Source organism: Hyla sarda, chromosome 2, assembly GCF_029499605.1.
Source record: "Hyla sarda isolate aHylSar1 chromosome 2, aHylSar1.hap1, whole genome shotgun sequence".
NCBI classification, from domain to species: domain Eukaryota; kingdom Metazoa; phylum Chordata; class Amphibia; order Anura; family Hylidae; genus Hyla; species Hyla sarda.
This window is the reverse complement of record NC_079190.1, coordinates 313,593,863-313,612,676: the sequence shown is the minus strand read 5'-3', so window position 1 is coordinate 313,612,676 and position 18,814 is coordinate 313,593,863. Positions and strand designations below refer to the sequence as shown.

General features: G+C 44.4%; 1 protein-coding gene across 1 annotated transcript in view; it reads right to left on the bottom strand.

Annotated features, from left to right (window-relative positions):
* SARS1 (seryl-tRNA synthetase 1) overlaps nt 1-18,814 on the bottom strand; it is a 170,003-nt gene that overhangs the window by 44,010 nt on the left and 107,179 nt on the right. Inside the window, exon 8 of the mRNA XM_056557709.1 lies at nt 18,632-18,761. Within this exon, the coding sequence (XP_056413684.1) occupies nt 18,632-18,761 (130 nt within the window). The remainder of the gene's footprint in view (nt 1-18,631; nt 18,762-18,814) is intronic.

Here is an 18,814-nt window from a genome sequence, read left to right as displayed (position 1 = left end):
GCAGGGTAATGGCCGAGCAGTTGAGATCAAAGGGACCCATGTCATGGGCGTCAGACATAATGGGCCTCATTTATTAAGAGAGGTTTTTACTAGTAGGAAATGTTGTTTCAGACTTGCAGGATTCCTCTTTATTTACTATAGGGAAAAGTAGGGAACATTTTCTGACCAGGTTTTTCTAGGTGGAAATTGTCAGCCATTTATCCACAGGATTTTCTGTGAATTCAATAGTAAATAGGTCGGATTGTGAAACCACACCCCTTTTTGGGAGGCCACGCCCCATTTGTGGCAGACCATGCCTTTTTTTAGGCTTTTCACAGTGTAATGTCGGGTTTGTCGGATTTTCCTGGCGCACACTGTCGCAGACGTGTCGAAGACACTGCGCCAAAAGAACCCAACAAAAACTGGTCGGTTTCAGCTTAGTAAATGAGGCCCAAGGTGTTCTTTCACCCTGTAAAAGTGCACAAGAAAGATGGTATCCTTTGGTGAGCATTATCAGATGGCTTAGGGCCCAATGAGTAGTTAACACTGTCAACTAATAGTATAGTATAGCCACGAAGAGCTTCTGCATTCCAGTATTCCATTCAGTTAATTTAAGGAGTACTTCTATATTATTACACCAATGGCAATTCTCTAGGTTGTCACAAGCTTTTTATGTTCATGTTCTTCTGTGAATGATCCAACAGAACAGCGTGATAAGGCTGTAGCTGCTCAGCAAAGCCTTTTGTCCAGGACCTGGTGATCAAGTCCACTTACATCAGTGAGTCCACGGATATCAGTGAATCCATCTATTTTATATAGTAGATCTCTATTCTCCATTGAATACAGAGCTCAAAATCCTTCTTGGATGGCAAAGCCATAGTATAGGGCTTTTAGGCTTTAAGTAAGGACAAATCCTGCAGAGAAGAGGAGGAGGATGAGTGTCTCTGTAAGGATCCATAATTGCCTTGTAGCAGTGCTAGTGAGCAGAGGGCCCCGGGAGGTTAGCCACCTGTAGTCTGTAGATACACACGTGTACTTGACGCAATAAGCAGTCCACGCCCCCCCCCCCCCCCACCCATTTAAATACTCTGGATATGAAGAACAGAGCAATAACAATACAGTTCAAGGATACAAGAAAGTTGTAAAGTGCAGTATTGTAAACGGTCACAAAGTGGCAGCAATATTACAGATCAGTCATATTTTGAAGCAGTAGCTTGTGCCCAGAAAAAAAAAAAAAAAAAAAAAAAAAAAAACAAAGTAAAAGGAAATGAATAGGAGTAAAAAAATAAATAAATAAAAATATGCACAGATGCAAAAATATTCCTCTTGATGAAGTCCATCCACAGGGAAGCTAGGCTAAGTGTATGGGACCAGGATTTTATGCTATGCTGCAAGACAGTCCCTCCTGCCCAAGGGTACTCCAGGGGAGACAAACAAGACTTGACTGGTGAGAAGGTGGGATATAGAGCCAAGCAACAGCTCAGCCCTGACACCTGCAGTAAGTACAGCAGAATTCAGGTGAATATATGAAGCAAGCAGGGGTCCGATCTCTATGGCTGCTCCTCCATGCGCTAGCTACCATGTGGTTAGAAGGAGGATTTAGAGTTCCCTCCAGGAGCTCATTAGATCACCGATCTTTTGTAGCTGCAGTGTTGCTCTTGGCAACTGTGATGGAGCTGTGTCTGGAGAAGTAGAAAACACACTTTGAAGCTAAGAGGAAGGAGCTTAAAATGATGAAAAGTGCCATTATCACAGTACACGTAAAGAGCACTACAGGAGTGTGTCCTCTCCCCTCCACAGCAAGCTTCGCCTTCCGTGGTTTCAAACATCTTAATACAGGGCACAACTGCATACCAGCCAGTAGACTTAATGAATGGTTTTACTAACGTGTTATTTATGCTTACTCGTCATGCCTCTCCTTGGACAACCATTAAGGAGAAGACTGATATACTGGAAGATTAAAGGAGTACTATAGCCATAGAACACTTATTCCCTATCCGCAGGATAGGGGGTTAGTGTCTAATCGCGGGAGGTCCAACCGCTGGGATCCCCCGAAATCTCCCGTATGCGGACCAGGCATTGCCGCGGCTCTGCGCGGCTAAGCTCGTGTCGTAGACCTCACTGAGGGCGACAGACAAGCCCCCTCCATGCAGCTCTTTGGGAGAGGCAGGGATGCACGAACACTTCATCTCCACCTCTACCATAGAGATACATGGAGGGGGCATGTCAGCCCGTTGAGGAGATCACGAGGGGTCCCGGCAGTCAGACCCCCCCCCACCTCCGTGATCAGACACTTATCCACTATCCCGCGGATAGGGGATAAGTGTTCTATGGCTATAGTACTACTTTAAGTTAAATTTTATTCTTTATATTTTGTATATAATATACTAGAGATCCTTAACTACTGCAGCAGCACTAGATAGGAGTACCTTTTTTTCATTGCTCTATTATCTTATTAACTAGGGGGTACAGTGATTATTTTAACACCATAGTTTTTTGGCAGGTATTATTAAAAAGTCAGTGTTAAAAATTTTACATTTGCTTTCTTTCCCCCCCCACAAATGCTTTACTTGTGGGGCATATTTTGCATACATTGCATCTAAAAAGAAGGAAATGCACCATATTTTTTTTGAGCTGCTCGTCCCGTGTTCAAAAATACCCCTGCTTAAGCCATATTTGGTTCCTTGGCCACAATGCAGGACTCAGATTGAGAGGAGCTCCATTTGGCTTTCAGGGCATAATTTTAGGCCGAAAGGATTATGGGCTGCACTTCAAAGGGTTTTAGCTGCCTGCACCATACAGAACTCCTTTATCACGCTGTTCTTCCCATGTTTGGCAATACCACCGCTTAGGCCATATTTGGTTGCTTTGCTACATGGTGGGACCAAGAATGAAAGGAACCCCATATGGATTTCAGGACATCATTACAAAAATTTTAGGTCCCACTCCATGCCTGCAAATGATTGAAGCTGGTAGATCCATACCACCCGTGTGACCCCTTTTAACTCCTTGGGGACGGATGACATACCTATATGCCCTAAGCCCACTCCCTTTTTATAACGCGGGGCCAAGCCATCGCTCTGTGTCATAGCGGGTCGGGCCCGGGACCCGTGGCTAATGGCGCGCGGCGATCAGTACTGCGTGCTATTAACCCTTTAGATGCAACGTCCAAAGTTGCACACCACGTCTAAAGTGAAAGTAAAGCACAGCCAATTAGCTCAGGGGGCTGTTGGGGATCGCCGTGATGAAATCGCGGCATCCCGAACAGCTTTAAAGACAGCAGGAGGGTCCCTACCTTCCTCCATGCTGTCCGATCGCCGAATGACTGCTCAGTGTCTGAGATCCAGGCATGATGAGAAACCAACTATGAGAAACCATTGATCAATGTAAAAGATCAGTGTGTGCAGTGTTATAGCCCCCCATGGGAGCTATAACATTGCAAAAAAAAAAAATGTGAAAAAAAAGGGAGTAAAGATCATTTAACCCCTTACCTAATAAAAGTTTGACTCACCCCCCTTTTCCCAATAAAAAAAAAAACTAAAACTGTGTAAATAAAAATAAACATATGTTGTATCCCCATGTGCGGAAATGTCCGAATTATAAAAATATATCGTTAATTAACCACACTGTCAATGGCGTACGGGCAAAAAAAATTCAAAAGTCCAAAATAGCGTTATTTTTGTTAACTTTTTATATCATGAAAAAAAATGATTTTTTCCAGAAGTACGACAAAATCAAACCTGCCGTATTTTTCGCACTATAGGACGCTCCGGCATATAAAACGCACCCAATTTTAAATGAGGAAAATCTAGAATACAATGTAAAGTATAGGTCACAGTGATCTTCAACCAGCGGACCTCCAGATGTTGCAAAACTACAACTCCCAGCATGCCCCGACAGACGTTGGCTGTCCGGGCATGCCAGGAGTTGTAGTTTTGCAACAACTGGAGGTCCGCAGGTTGAAGACCACTGGATAGGAGGTAATACTCACGTGTACCTGCCGCTCCGGACCCGTCCCCGCTGCCCTGGATGTCGCCCTCCATCGCTGTCGCCGCGTCCCCGGGGTGTCCCCGTCGCTCCGGAACGTCTCTGCTGCCCGGTATCCTCGCTCTCCTTCGCCGCCATCAAGTCGCTCCTATTGGATGACGGAGCGGCGTGCGCGACGACGTGATGACGAAGAAGGAGAGCGCCGGCCATGCAGGGGATCCCGGCACGGAGCAGACACCGAGGAGGCAGGTATGGTCCCTCCCGGTGCAGCAGAGTTAGTGTCACTTTCGCTTCAGATGCAGCGGTCAGCTTTGAAAGCCGCATCTGAAGGGTTAATACAGGGCATCACCGCGGTCGGTGATGTCCTGTATTAGCCGCGGGTCCCGGCCGTTGATGGCCGCAGGGACCGCCGCGATAGGTGTGTATTCGCCGTATAAGATGCACCAACTTTTCCCCCCCAGTTTTGGGGAAGAAAAAGTGCGTCTTATACAGCGAAAAATACGGGATATAATTACCGTATATACTCGAGTATAAGCCGACCCGAGTATAAGCCGAGACCCCTAATTTCAACCCAAAATCCCAGGAAAAGTTATTGACTCGAGTATAAGCCTAGGGTGGGAAATACCTCATCCCCCCCTGTCATCATCCAGACCCGTCATTAACATCCTCATCATCATCCCCTTGTCATCATCCCACACATCCCCCCTTCATCATCCCCTTATCATCCCCTTATCATCCCACACATCCCCCCTTCATCATCCCCTTGTCATCATCCCACACATCCCCCCTTCATCATCCCCTTATCATCCCCTTATCATCCCGCACATCCCCCCTTCATCATCCCCTTATCATCCCACACATCCCCCCTTCATCATCCCCTTATCATCCCACACATCCCCCCTTCATCATCCCCTTGTAATCATCCCACACCCCCCCTTCATCATCCCCACCCCCCTTCATCATCCCCACACCCCCCCTTCATCATCCTCTTCTCATCATTCGCCCTCAGTGGTCTTCAACCTGCGGACCTCCAGAGGTTTCAAAACTACAACTCCCAGCAAGCCCGGGCAGCCATCGGCTGTCCGGGCTTGCTGGGAGTTGTAGTTTTGAAACCTCCGGAGGTCCGCAGGTTGAAGACCACTGCGGCCTTCAACATCATCCAGCCCCCCTCTCACCCCCTTTAGTTCTGAGTACTCACCTCCGCTCAGCGCTGGTCCGGTCCTGCAGGGCTGTCCGGTGAGGAGGTGGTCCGGTGAGGAGGTGGTCCGGAGAGGAGGTGGTCCGGTGAGGAGGTGGTCCGGGCTGCTATCTTCACCGGGGGCGCCTCTTCTCCGCGCTTCCGGCCCGGAATAGAGGCGTTGCCTTGACAATGACGCAGAAGTACGTTGGCAATGAACGCACCTCTGCGTCGTTGTCACGGCAACGTGACTATTCTGAGGCCGGGCCCGAAGCGCTTAGAAGAGGCCTCCCCGGTGAAGATAGCAGCCCGGAACCACTATCCCACCGGACCACCTCCTCACCGGACAGTCCTGCAGGACCGGACCAGCGCCGAGCGGAGGCGAGTACTCAGAACTAAAGGGGGTGAGAGGGGGCTGGATGATGTTGAAGGCCGCAGTGGTCTTCAACCTGCGGACCTCCGGAGGTTTCAAAACTACAACTCCCAGCAAGCCCGGACAGCCGATGGCTGCCCGGGCTTGCTGGGAGTTGTAGTTTTGAAACCTCTGGAGGTCCGCAGGTTGAAGACCACTGCGGGTGGGGGAGTTCACTCGAGTATAAGCCGAGGGGGGTGTTTTCAGCACGAAAAATCGTGCTGAAAAACTCGGCTTATACTCGAGTATATACGGTAAGTAGGATATCATTTTAATTGTATGGACCTACCGAATAAAGATAAGGTGTCATTTTTACCGAAAAATGTACTGCGTAGAAACGGAAGCCCTCAAAATGTACAAAATTGTATTGTTTCTTCAGTTATATCGCACAATGATTTTTTTCCCATTTCGCCGTAGATTTTTGTGGGTGAAATGACTGATATTAGAAAGTAGAATTGGTGGCGCAAAAAATAAGCCCTCATAAGGATTTTTAGGTGCAAAATTGAAAGGGTTATGATTTTTAAAAGGTGAGGAGGAAAAAACAAAAGTGCAAAAAGTGGAAAACCCTCCGTCCCCAAGGGGTTAAAAAACTACAGCCCCTAAAGTATTCACTTTGTTTAGTAATGCATTCTTTGGGGACTTTTGTGTTGATGGTATTAGCATAAGTCAGTGTAACATATTTAAAAAACGCTTTTTTTTAACTTTTGAAATGAATTAAATGCACCCCAGATTTTATTACGCTGCTTGCCCCATGTTAGGGAGTACCCCCGTTTTGGCTATATTTGGTTGCATGGCCACATGGTGGGCCCCAAATGAGAGGAGTGCCATTTGACCTTCAGGATATCATTATACAAATTAAAGACTGCACAATACCGCACCCCCAGAAGTGACCCAATTTTTAAACTACACCACATAAAGTATTCACCTAGGGCAGTATTGTACTAATCAAAAAATGAAACACTAAAATTTAACTTTTATTATACCTAAATTAAAGCAAAAAGAAAATAGGATCCACTCAGACCAACATGTATTAAAATCACAGGTCCTGATATATATTCACATTGGCATGATGAAGGCCATAATTGATATATTATCAGAAAACCAGTTGCTCCCACCAATCAGGAGACTTACCGTTAATGGTCCGTTGTATGGTTACTAAAGGAAAGGATGCGGGGTAGGATGGGGTACGGGGGGAAAAGGGCCTAGGGATATATTGGCCTATGGATGGTGGCCACTACCTACTTGCCCTTTATACTGGGTCCCTTCACTACCCCTGAGCCTAGACGGAGTGATCGCCCTATAAAGGGCGGCCCCGTGCTGGAACCTAAACCTGTGTTTACTAGCCTCGCCCTGTACTATAGACCACAAGGAGGCTCTGTCTCACTTGTATAGGCTATCTATCTCTTTGGATGGGAGAAGGATAGAAATGACCTATTGTCACCACTGTCATGAGGGTACCACCTAAGATAGATCTTGTTAGGAGGGAAATGACAACAATGGTCCGTTGTCACTACTGTCATAAAAGGTATCACTGGTACTGTAGATCCTACTGAGTAAATCTATATATGCGGTTATAATGCTGGTGAGGTTTTGTACTGTCTCACCCAGCTAGTTAGTATCACACAGATATAGCACACATATGATGAGGAAGATCATATAGATAGACTGTGATATATATCAAGGCGACAGTAGGGTCATACACACGCACATATTAATGAGATAGAGCAGTTAATGTAACCATATAACTTATCTGGACCAAACATGAAGAAATTGGTAGTGGGGTGAAACCCCAGCTGTGTCCCAACGCGTTTCTTGCCCTAATCGTCAGGGGACAATAAAGGGTATTAGATGAAATTAGGACCATGATGGTCAGTAGGGGATAGGGATGAGATGACCAGTGTCCCCGCTGCCATGTTGTAATATGGTGTCGGCCATACCTATATACCACATCCCAATCAGTCCTGGCCAATCAATCACCGAGCGATAGACTGAATGGGGGTACCAGCCAACCAGTGTCTCTCAGTCTGACTCCAGACCGCCCTATACCTGTAAGTAGGAAGTCCTTACCTTGTTGGTATACTCCTCGGCGTTCACGTGTGTAAAGCGTTTACTTCCGGGTATTGTTCATGTGACCGATCTGGGCCACATGACCATGGATGTCGGAAATACGCTTGCGCGCGTCATCTAATGTGCTTCCTGCTCCCGGACTAAGCCGCGCAGGCGCACAGGAATGATTGTAATAAGTTAATTCCCGCGCATGCGCCCGGCAAGGATTGCCGATAATCCTACAGCGTCTAAGTGTTGACACATGCGCATTAAGGCAAAAGTGACACTTAGAAAGATTTCTTGCTTATTTGGGAAATTAAAATAAGAGAGACCGTATGTAAATGGGGGAAACCGATGTAAGTATATTAACATCTTAAGGACCAAGGACGTACCGGTACGTCCTTGGTCCTGCTCTCCTGATAGAACGCGGGGTTACACAGTAACCCCGCGTCATATCACGGTGGGCCCGGCGTCATAGTGAAACCGGGACCCGCCTCTAATAGCGTGCAGCGCCGATCGCGGCGCCGCGCGCTATTAACCCTTTAGCCGTGCGCTCAGAGCTGAGCCGCGTGGCTAAAAGCGAAACTGAAAGTGGCCGGCTAGCTCCGTCAGGCTGTTCGGGATAGCCACGGCATCCCGAACAGCTGACAGGACAGCCTGCCTCCTCGCTATCCGATCGCCGAATGACTGCTCAGTGCCTGAGATCCAGGCATGAGCAGTCATGCGGCAGAATCGTTGATCACTGGTTTCTTATGAGAAACCAGTGATCAATGATGAAGATCAGTGTGTGCAGTGTTATAGGTCCCTATGGGACCTATAACACTGCAAAAAAAAAAAAAGGGAAAAAAAAGTGAATAAAGATCATTTAACTCCTCCCCTATTAAAAGTTTGAATCACCCCCCTTTTCCAATAAAAAAAAAACACAGTGTAAATAAAAATAAACATATATGGTATCACCGCGTGCAGAAATGTCCGAATTATAAAAATATATCATTAATTAAACCAAAGTCCAAAATAGGACTTATTGAAAATTGAAAATGCACTATCAATGCAAAAATTGTACCGTTAAAAACTTCAGATCACGGCGCAAAAAATAAGCCCTCATACCGCCCCATACACGGAAAAATTTTAAAGTTATAGGGGTCAGAAGATGACAATTTTAAACATATTAATTTTCCTGCATGTAGTTTTGATTTTTTCCAGAAGTCCGACAAAATCAAACCTATATAAGTAGGGTATCATTTTAATCGTATGGACCTACAGAATAAAGATAAGGTGTCATTTTTACCAAAAAATGTACTACGTAGAAACGGAAGCCCCCAAAAGTTACAAAACGGCGTTTTTTTTTTTCAATTTTGTCGCACAATGATTTTTTTTTCCGTTTCACCGTAGATTTTTGGGCAAAGTGACTGACGTCATTACAAAGTAGAATTGGTGGCGCAAAAAATAAGCCATCATATGGATTTTTAGGTGCAAAATTGAAAGAGTTATGATTTTTTAAAGGCAAGGAGCAAAAAACGAAAATGCAAAAACGAAAAAAAAAAACGGTCCTTAAGGGGTTAAATCCTGTGTAGGATTAAATGCTTGTTCTTCAGGATGGTAATTGCCTATGTTATGAATAAACCATAAGGCTATGCATATAAGGTCAGATGATATTATAAAAAAAATTTTTTACCTAATATGACAAATGATATAGCTGGATACTATGTTCCAGAATGATTTATAGGACAGCTGCACACTCTTGTGCTAATAGTCGCTGGCTAGGTTTTCAAACACAAAAACTTGTTCTACCCTTGATATGGAGAGAAAGGCTCATGATTTGGCCTGTTAATCCCCAAGGAGTACAGTCTAGAGTCATGGAAAGGTGTACATTGATTTTTTTAGTCAGAGGAAAAAAATTAGAATTTGTTTTTCACAAATGCTTTATTTCTGGGACATCATTTTGGTACATTGCTTCTAAAATGGAGGAAATGCACCCCACATTTTATTACGCTGTTCGTCCAGGGCTGGGCATATCTGGTTGAATATCTGCCTGGTAGGACCCTGAAGGAGAGGAGCCCCCTTTGGCTTTCAGGATATCATTATATGAATTACAGACCCCACTCCATGCCTGCAAAGAATCAGAGCTGGCAGAATGATACCGCACCCCTAATGACCTCTTATGGGCTGCAAGATATTTGTCTGAAAAAAAAAAGTATGTATTAGCTGGACCAGGGACCGCTCTGATTAGTCCTTTGGTCAGCTAGCAGTGATGTCCAGCTGTCTGTGACAGTTGCAGTTCCTGATTGATATATCCATCATGTTGTGGGAATAGGCACCCGCTAATGGACAATATATTCATCACTGGGCGTTAAAAATAAAAAAAAATCATGAAAAAACTGATTTATTTATTTTCTGGGGGTGGGGTGATCGTGTCCATTCATACATTTCTGCAGTATGAATGGACACTCCTGTTAAAAAAGGCATGCCAATGTATACTGTAGCAGTCTCATTAAGGCTGCTACAGTAAACGTCGGCATCACCTTATTTGATGTAATGCTGACGGATACCTGTAACATACTGCAGAAATGCAGTATGAATGGGGCATTTGTAAAAAAAAAATATTTAATAAGGGCATTTCACACTGCGTATGTCCCGCCGACAGTCACAAGAGCGAGCTTACTGCTGTGGCTGGGTAGCTCAGTGTGTCCGCTCATGACTGCCGGGAAATCCACCACTATGAGTGGACACAGAGTTACAGCAGAGAGCTCACTATTGTGACTACTAGCGGAGCATCTGCAACATATTAAATGCTCTGTGCGACCCTACACATTATGTATTTTTATTATTTTTAATAATTTAATAAATTTATTTTTATTTTTTACACTTTTTTTATGCTTTGGAATACTTTGTATTCCAAAGCATTGCAGATTGCAGTAATATACTGCCTGCCAGTATTATACGAAGTTTACTTTGGTCCCAGCAGTGCAGCAGGCCCCCACCTGCCGGGGATCACACACAGCACCCCACAATCGCGTTGCGGGGTGCTGCAGGGGAGACAGACGGTCACTTCTGACCGCGGCTGTAAGGGTTACACTGCTGGGACCAAAGTTTATTTTGGTCTTGGCAGTGTGGCAGGGTCCCGGCTGTGTGTTACAGCCAAGACCCTGCCAATGTACCCACAAGATCCATGGACGTGTATACAAGTTCTGTTGTGGGAACGTGCATCCTGCCTGGACGTGTATGTCCATGGACATTGAGGGGTTAAACTCCTTCAATTTGAAGCTACCACTTCTACTGAAAGGCTATTCCATTCACTTATATTTGGGGGGGGGGGGGGGGGGGGTGTGGACGAATTTATGCTGTGCTGTGGCTGGACGGTACAAGTGGCAGATGAGGTTCAACACTGATAAATGTAAGGTAATGCACATGGGGAGGAAAAATCTGGCCTGGGATTATGTATTAAATGGGAGAACACTTGGGACGACTGATGTGGAAAAGGACTTGGGGTTTTTAGTTAACAGTAAATTTATCTGTAGTGACCAGTGTCGGGCAGCTGCTGCCAAGGCAAATAAAATCATGGGGCATAGATGCCCACGACAAGGAAATAATTCTACCACTGTACAAATCACTAGTCAGACCACACATTGAATACTGTGTACAGTACTGGGCACCGGTGTACAAGAAAGATATAGTGGAGCTGGAGAGGGTTCAAAGACGGGCAACCAGAGTAATACGGGGAATGGAAGGACTACAGTACCCAGAAAGATTATCAGAATTAGGGTTATTTAGTTTAGAAAAATAAAGGCTTAGGGCAGACCTAATAACTATGTATAGATATATCAGGGGACAGTACAGAGATCTTTCCCATGACCTATTTATACCCAGGACTGTATCAATAACAAGGGGGCATCCTCTCCGTTTAGAGGAAAGAAGGTTTCTACACAAGCACAGACGGGGGTTCTTTACTGTAAGAGCAGTGAGTCTGTGGTATTCTCTCCCAGAGGAGGTGGTCATGAGGAACTCTGTAAAAGAGTTTAAAAGGGGCCTGGATGCATTTTTGGAGCGTAAGAACATTGCTGGTTATGTATATTAGAATTATAGGGACAGAAGGTTGATCCAGGGATTTATTCTAATGCCATAATGGAGTCGGGAAGGAATTTTTACCTCTAGTATGAGTTTTTTTTGCCATCCTCTGGATTAACTCAGTAGGGACTCATTAGGGATATAGGTTGAATGTGATGGACTCTGGTCTTTTCTCAACCTTATGAACTATGTTACTAACACTGATCAGCAAATTTTTAGGATGCAAGGGGTTTCTTTGCGTTATTTGAAGGCATTTGTGGTCCGTGCCACCAGCGACTGTTCTGCACTGTGTGCCTGAACCGCAAACTCCCCCCAAGAAAGAGAAAAAAAAACATTAAAAAAACAACAACTCCAAAACCCCCAAAAATTGCTGATAAGCAATAATTCACTTATCACCAATCAAGGCAATCTGCACACAGGGTACATTCTGGTTACACAGCACAGATCAGTCGCTAGAGGCACGGACCGCATACACCCCTTTAACCCCTTAAGGACATAGGGCGTATCCATACGCCCCCGTTTCCAAGTCCTTAAGGACCGAGGGCGTATGGATACACCCTGAGCATTTCCGGCCCCCACCGCTAGCCGGAGGGGAGCCGGAGCCGGATGCCTGCTGAAATCGTTCAGCAGGCATCCCGGCATATCGCCCAGGGGGGTCATTATGTCCCCCCATGTCGGCGATTGCCGCAGATCGCTGGACAATTCAGTCCAGCGATCTGCGGCGGATTCCGGGTCAATCGGGTCTCCAGTGACCCGATGACCCGGAATTACTGGCTGATCGGGGCCGTCAGAGACGGTACCGAACAGCCAGAGCCTGCAGGAGTGAGGTGGCACTGGTGCCACCTCACGATCGCCCTGATTCGTCGGCCGGATTACCGGCCGACCAATCAGGGCGCCTGCTGCGGGTGTCACTCCCGCAACCCGCTCCGCCCCTCTTCCGGAGGACGTGAGCGGGTGCGGGAAGACGACCCCGGGTGCTGGGGACCCCGATCCCCGGCGTCCCTGTTGGGATTGGGGCCCCAGGAGCGACGGCGGCGGCGGCGAGGGACAGTCCTGTGTGGATCGTTGGAGGTGAGTGACAGCTTCCTGCTGTTGCTTAGCAACAGCTCCCAGCATGCAACAAGGGCATGCTGGGAGCTGTAGTTATGCAACAGCAGGAGGCAGACCACCACAACTCCCAGCATGCCCTTATGGGCATGCTGGGACTTGTAGTTTTGCAACAGCTGGAGGCACATTCTTTCTATGGAAAAGTGTACCTTCAGCTGTTGTGTAACTACAACTCCCAGCTTGCACAAACAGCTCAAGTGCATGCTGGGAGTTGTAGTGGTGCATCTGGTGGTTGCATAACTACAACTCCCAGCATGCCCGTTGGCTTGCCAGTCGGTGACTGCTGAGAGTTGTAGTTTTGCAACAGCTGAAGGCACACTGAGTTAAGTAGTAAACCAGTGTGTCTCCAGCTGTTGCATAACTACAATCCCCAGCATCCCCAGCCAATGTAGTATGCCTCCGGCTGTTGCATAACTACAAGACCCAGCATGCCCTTCCGCTGTCCGTACATGCTGGGGGTTGTAGCTTTTGCAACAGCTGAAGGCACACTGGTTGCAAAACACTGAGTTTGTTACCAAACTCGGTGTTTCACAACCTGTGTGTCTCCAGCTGTTGCAAAACTACATCTCCCAGCATGCACTGATAGACCGTCCATGCTGGGAGTTGTAGTTTTGCAACAGCTTGATGTTCCCCCCCCAATGTGAATGTACAGGGTACACTCACATGGGCGGAGGATTACAGTAAGTATCCGGCTGCAAGTTTGAGCTGCAGCAAATTTTCTGCCGCTGCTCAAACTGCCAGCGAGAAACTACTGTGAACCCCCCGCCCGTGCGACTGTACCCTAAAAACACTACACTACACTAACACAAAATAAAATAAAAAGTAAAAAACACTTCATATACACATACCCCTACACAGCCCCCCTCCCCTCCCCAATAAAAATGAAAAACGTCTGGTACGCCACTGTTTCCAGAACGGAGCCTCCAGCTGTTGCAAAACAACTACTCCCAGTATTGCCAGATAGCCACTGACTGTCCAGGCATGCTGGGAGTTTTACAACAGCTGGAGGCACCCTGTTTGGGAATCACTGGCGTAGAATACCCCTATGTCCACCCCTATGCAAGTCCCTAATTTAGGCCTCAAATGCGCATGGCGCTCTCACTTTGGAGCCCTGTCGTATTTCAAGGCAACAGTTTAGGGTCACATATGGGGTATCGCCGTACTCGGGAGAAATTGGGCTTCAAATTTTGGCGGATATTTTCTGCTATTACCCTTTTTAAAAATGTAAAATTTTTGGGAAAACAGGCATTTTAGGTAAAAAATAAAAAATTTTTTTACATATACAAAAGTCATGAAACACCTGTGGGGTATAAAGGTTCACTTAACCCCTTGTTACGTTCCCCGAGGGGTCTAGTTTCCAAAATGGTATGCCATGTGTTTTTTTTTTTTTGCTGTCCTGGCACCATAGGGGCTTCCTAAATGCGGCATGCCCCCAGAGCAAAATTTGCTTTCAAAAAGCCAAATGTGACTCCTTCTCTTCTGAGACCTGTAGTGCGCCAGCAGAGCAATTTTCACCCCCATATGGGGTGTTTTCTGAATCGGGAGAAATTGGGCTTCAAATTTTGGGGGGTATTTTCTGCTATTACACTTTTTAAAAATGTAAAATTTTTTGGGAAATCAAGCATTTTAGGTAAAAAAAAAAAATATTTTTTTTACATATGCAAAAGTCGTGAAACACCTGTGGGGTATTAAGGTTCACTTTACCCCTTGTTACGTTCCCTGAGGGGTCTAGTTTCCAAAATGGTATGCCATGTTTGTTTTTTTGCTGTCCCCCAAAAACCATTTGTCGCTCCTTCCCTTCTGAGCCCTCTACTGCGCCCGCCGAACAATTAACATAGACATATGAGGTATGTGCTTACTCGAGAGAAATTGGGTTTCAAATACAGATAAAAATTTTCTCCTTTTTACCCCTTGCAAAAATTCAAAAATTGGGTCTACAAGAACATGCGAGTGTAAAAAATGAAGATTTTGAATTTTCTCCTTCACTTTGCTGCTATTCCTGTGAAACACCTAAAGGGTTAATACACTTACTGAATGTCATTTTGAATACTTTGGGGGGTGTAGTTTTTATAATGGAGTCTTTTATGGGGTATTTCTAATATGAAGACCCTTCAAATCCACTTCAAACCTGAACTGGTCCATGAAAAATAGCGAGTTTGAAAATTTTGTGAAAAATTTCAAAATTGCTGCTGAACTTTGAAGCCCTCTGGTGTCTTCCAAAAGTAAAAACTCATAAATTTTATGATGCAAACATAAAGTAGACATATTGTATATGTGAACCCAAAAAAAAAAATATTTTGAATATCCATTTTCCTTACAAGCAGAGAGCTTCAAAGTTAGAAAAATGCAAAATTTTCATTTTTTTCATCAAATTTTGGGATTTTTCACCAAGAAAGGATGCAAGTTACCGTAAAATTTTACCACTAAGTTGAAGTAGAATATGTCACGAAAAAACAATCTCGGAATCAGAATGATAACTAAAAGCATTCCAGAGTTATTAATGTTTAAAGTGACAGTGGTCAGAATTGCAAAAAACGCTCCGGTCCTTAAGGTGAAAAAGGGCTCGGTCCTTAAGGGGTTAAAAAAAGTGCAAGAAAAACCTGCACCCCCAAAAAAGCTTAAGTACTGATGGGTCACTTACAGATTGGAGACCACTGCACATTGGTCTCCCAACTGTAGGTTTGCAGAACTCTCTGCATGCCTGGACAGTTTGGGCACGCTGAGAGTGCAGGGCCACAGTTGGGAGATAACTACTCACCACCAACGATCACAGGTCCCCGCCACAACACCATCTCAACTTAACCGTCACCATGAACATAACCCCGCTCTGTCCAGACCACCAGATAGGTGGGCAGGGAGGGGGAACAAAACCAACGTCCGTCACGTCCGCTCCCATAGGCTTGCATTGAGGAGGCGGGGTGTGATGTCACACAGGGCGGAGCTGTGGCGTCACGATACCCCGGCCCTGTGTCACCCGTCATCAGCCACGGAGCAATCTTCGCTCCATGCAGCTCATGAACGGGGGGTGCTGCAGGAGAGATCGCGAAGGTCCCCAGCGGCGGGACCCCCGCAATAAGACATCTTATCCCCTTTAAGTTAGGAACAGCCTCAGCCAGCTGGGGAGCGGAGCAGCATGTAACCCACTTCCCCAGATTTAAATGATGATGGCAGTGAGTCTCAAGAGTGAGACCCGGTGCCTTTGCTCCTTCAGCACCTGGATTACTATTCCCATCATGGAACGGAGTCTGTTCCATGATGGGAATAGTACAGCCAGGGTAAAATTTTAAAGTACCTAAAAATAAAAAGTTTGTAAATCACATACATTACACAAAATAAATTATTTTATTACACATTAAAACATAATACATTTTAACTATTTTTTTATATTATCGGCAGCTATTACCTGCTATTACCTGCCCCGTTCCCGATAATTGTTCCCTGCATTCCAATAAAAAATAATTTGTTTAAAAATTCAAAAATTCATTCCCGACAATTTCCTGCATCCCTACTGCATTTTATTGAAAACATTTTTTTTTTAAATAATGGTATACCCTACGGAATTCCTTAAAAAATAAAAATAAATAAATAGCCCACAGGGAAACCTGCCAAAGCAAAAAAAATAAAATGCAATTTCTACAGAAAGGTAAAAACGCCAGAAAAAAAACTAAATTTCCGGCATTTAAAATGATTTTTTTTGTTATGGAACTATTCACTATGTGGTAAAAATTATCTCATCTCTATTCTGTGGGTTGATACAATTATGGTGATATCTAATTTTTTTGCGATACATTTTGGACTGCTGGGGCCACCACACAACCGCTATAAAAAGTGATCAAAAAGTCACATATATGCATAAATCTACAGATATTAACCCTCATACAGCCCTGTATACAGAAAAATGAGAGTGTTAGAGGGGTCAGATTAAGGTGATTTAAAACATTCTCATTTTGTTTAAAAAGTTACTTTTTTTTTTTTTAAGTAGTACAATAATATTAAAGCACGTAAACATTGGGTATCATTTTAATCGCATTGACCATATTAATTGTATTTGTTCTCAGAATAAAGAAAACATGTCATTTTAACTGTAAAAGGCACTGTGTAAAAACAAAACCCTCCAACAGTTGCAAAATTGATGTTTTCCTTTTAATCTCCCAACAAAAAAATATTATTTTGGGTGTGCCGTACATTTTATGTTAAAATAAAAGAGGTCATTACAAAGTACAAATGGTCTCGTAAAAAACAAGCCCTTATATGGGTCTGTGGATGGAAAAATAAAGTTATGGATTTTAGAGGCAAAGGGGAAAAAACGAAACATAAAAATGAAACTGGCTTTGACTTTAAAGGGGTTCTCCAGTGAAATTTTTTTTTTTTTTAAATCAACTGGAACATTTTGTAAATTACTTCTATTTAAAAATCTTAATCCTTCCAGTACTTATCAGCTGCTATTTGCTACTGAGGAAATTATTTTCCTTTTGAATTTCTTTTCTGTCTGACCACAGTGCTCTTCTGACACCTCTGTCCATTTTATGAACTGTACAGAGTAGGAACAAATCCCTATGGCAAACCTATCCTGCTCTTGACATTTCCTGAGACAGACAGAGGTGTCAGCAGAGAGCACTGTGGTCAGACAGAAAATAAATTCAAGAAGGAAAGAACTTCCTCTGTAGTACACAGCAGTTGATAAGTACTGGAAGTAAATTACTAATAGAAGGAAATTAAAAATCTTTTTAATTTTCTGGCACCAGTTGATTAAAAATATATTTTTTTCCCTTCCGGAGTAACCCTTTCCACTCCAGTGGAAAACTTTTTTTTTTTTAATCAACTGTTGCCAGAAAGTTAAACAGATTTGTAAATTACTTCTATTAAAAAAATCTTAATCCTTATTAGCTGCTGAATACTACAGAGGAAATTATTTTCTTTTTGGAACACAGTGCTCTGCTGACATCATGACCACAGTGCTCTCTGCTGACATCTCTGTCCATTTTAAGAACTGTCCAGAGTAGGAGAAAATCCCCATAGCAAACATATGATGCTCTGGACAGTTCCTAAAATGCACAGAGATGTCAGCAGAGAGCACTGTGGTCATGATGTCAGCAGAGAGTTCTGTGTTCCATTCCAAAAATAAAACCATTTCCTCTGTAGTATTCAGAAGCTAATAAGTACTGGAAAGATTAAGATTTTTTAGAAGTTATTTACAAATCTATTTAACTTTCTGGCACCAGTTGATTTAAAAAAAAAAAAAAAAAAAAAAAAAAAAAAAGATTTCCACCGGAGAACCCCTTTAAGGTCTAAATGAGCTTGTGTCCTTAGGGTGGAATCTTATCCTTTATCCAAAGGATATGGGATAAGATATCTGATTGCAGTGGGCCTGCTGCTGGGACCCCAGTGATCTCCATGCAGCACCTGTACCGCTCCCGGTGTTAGCATTATAAACAGAAAGTTTAGAACGCTGGGTTTAGGCAGTTGGAGACGTGACGGATTGCCATGCCCCCTCGTGATGTCACACAACACCCCCTCATGATGTCATGACACACTACCTCCATTTACGCCTATAGACGTCTCCGGCCGTGGAGATCCAGCATTCTAAACCTACTATTTAGAATGCAGAGTACGGCACGGGTGCTGCACAGAGATTGCGGGGGTCCCAGTGGTAGAAACGCCGCGATCAGTCATCTTATCCCCTCTCTTTGGGAGAGGGGATAAAATGTCTGTGGGCGGAGTACTCTGCCTCTAAACATCTTATTCCCTATCCAAAGGCTGGAAACCTTCCCTGCAATCAGACATCTTATCCCCTATCCTGTGGATTGGGAAGATGACTAGGTGGCGGAGTACCCCTTTAAGGGCAGCAGTGTACATACCTGATACAATGTTGACAATACGGTAAGGAATGCCCAGTGTTTGGTAAAACTCTTCTGCAGTCTTAATCATTTCTTCAAACATTTCCCATGATTTGTTATCATGTGGTGATGTATAAACAAACTGCTCAATCTAAGGTAGAAATGGCAAGGAAACAGACAGATTAAAGGAAAAATAAATAACTG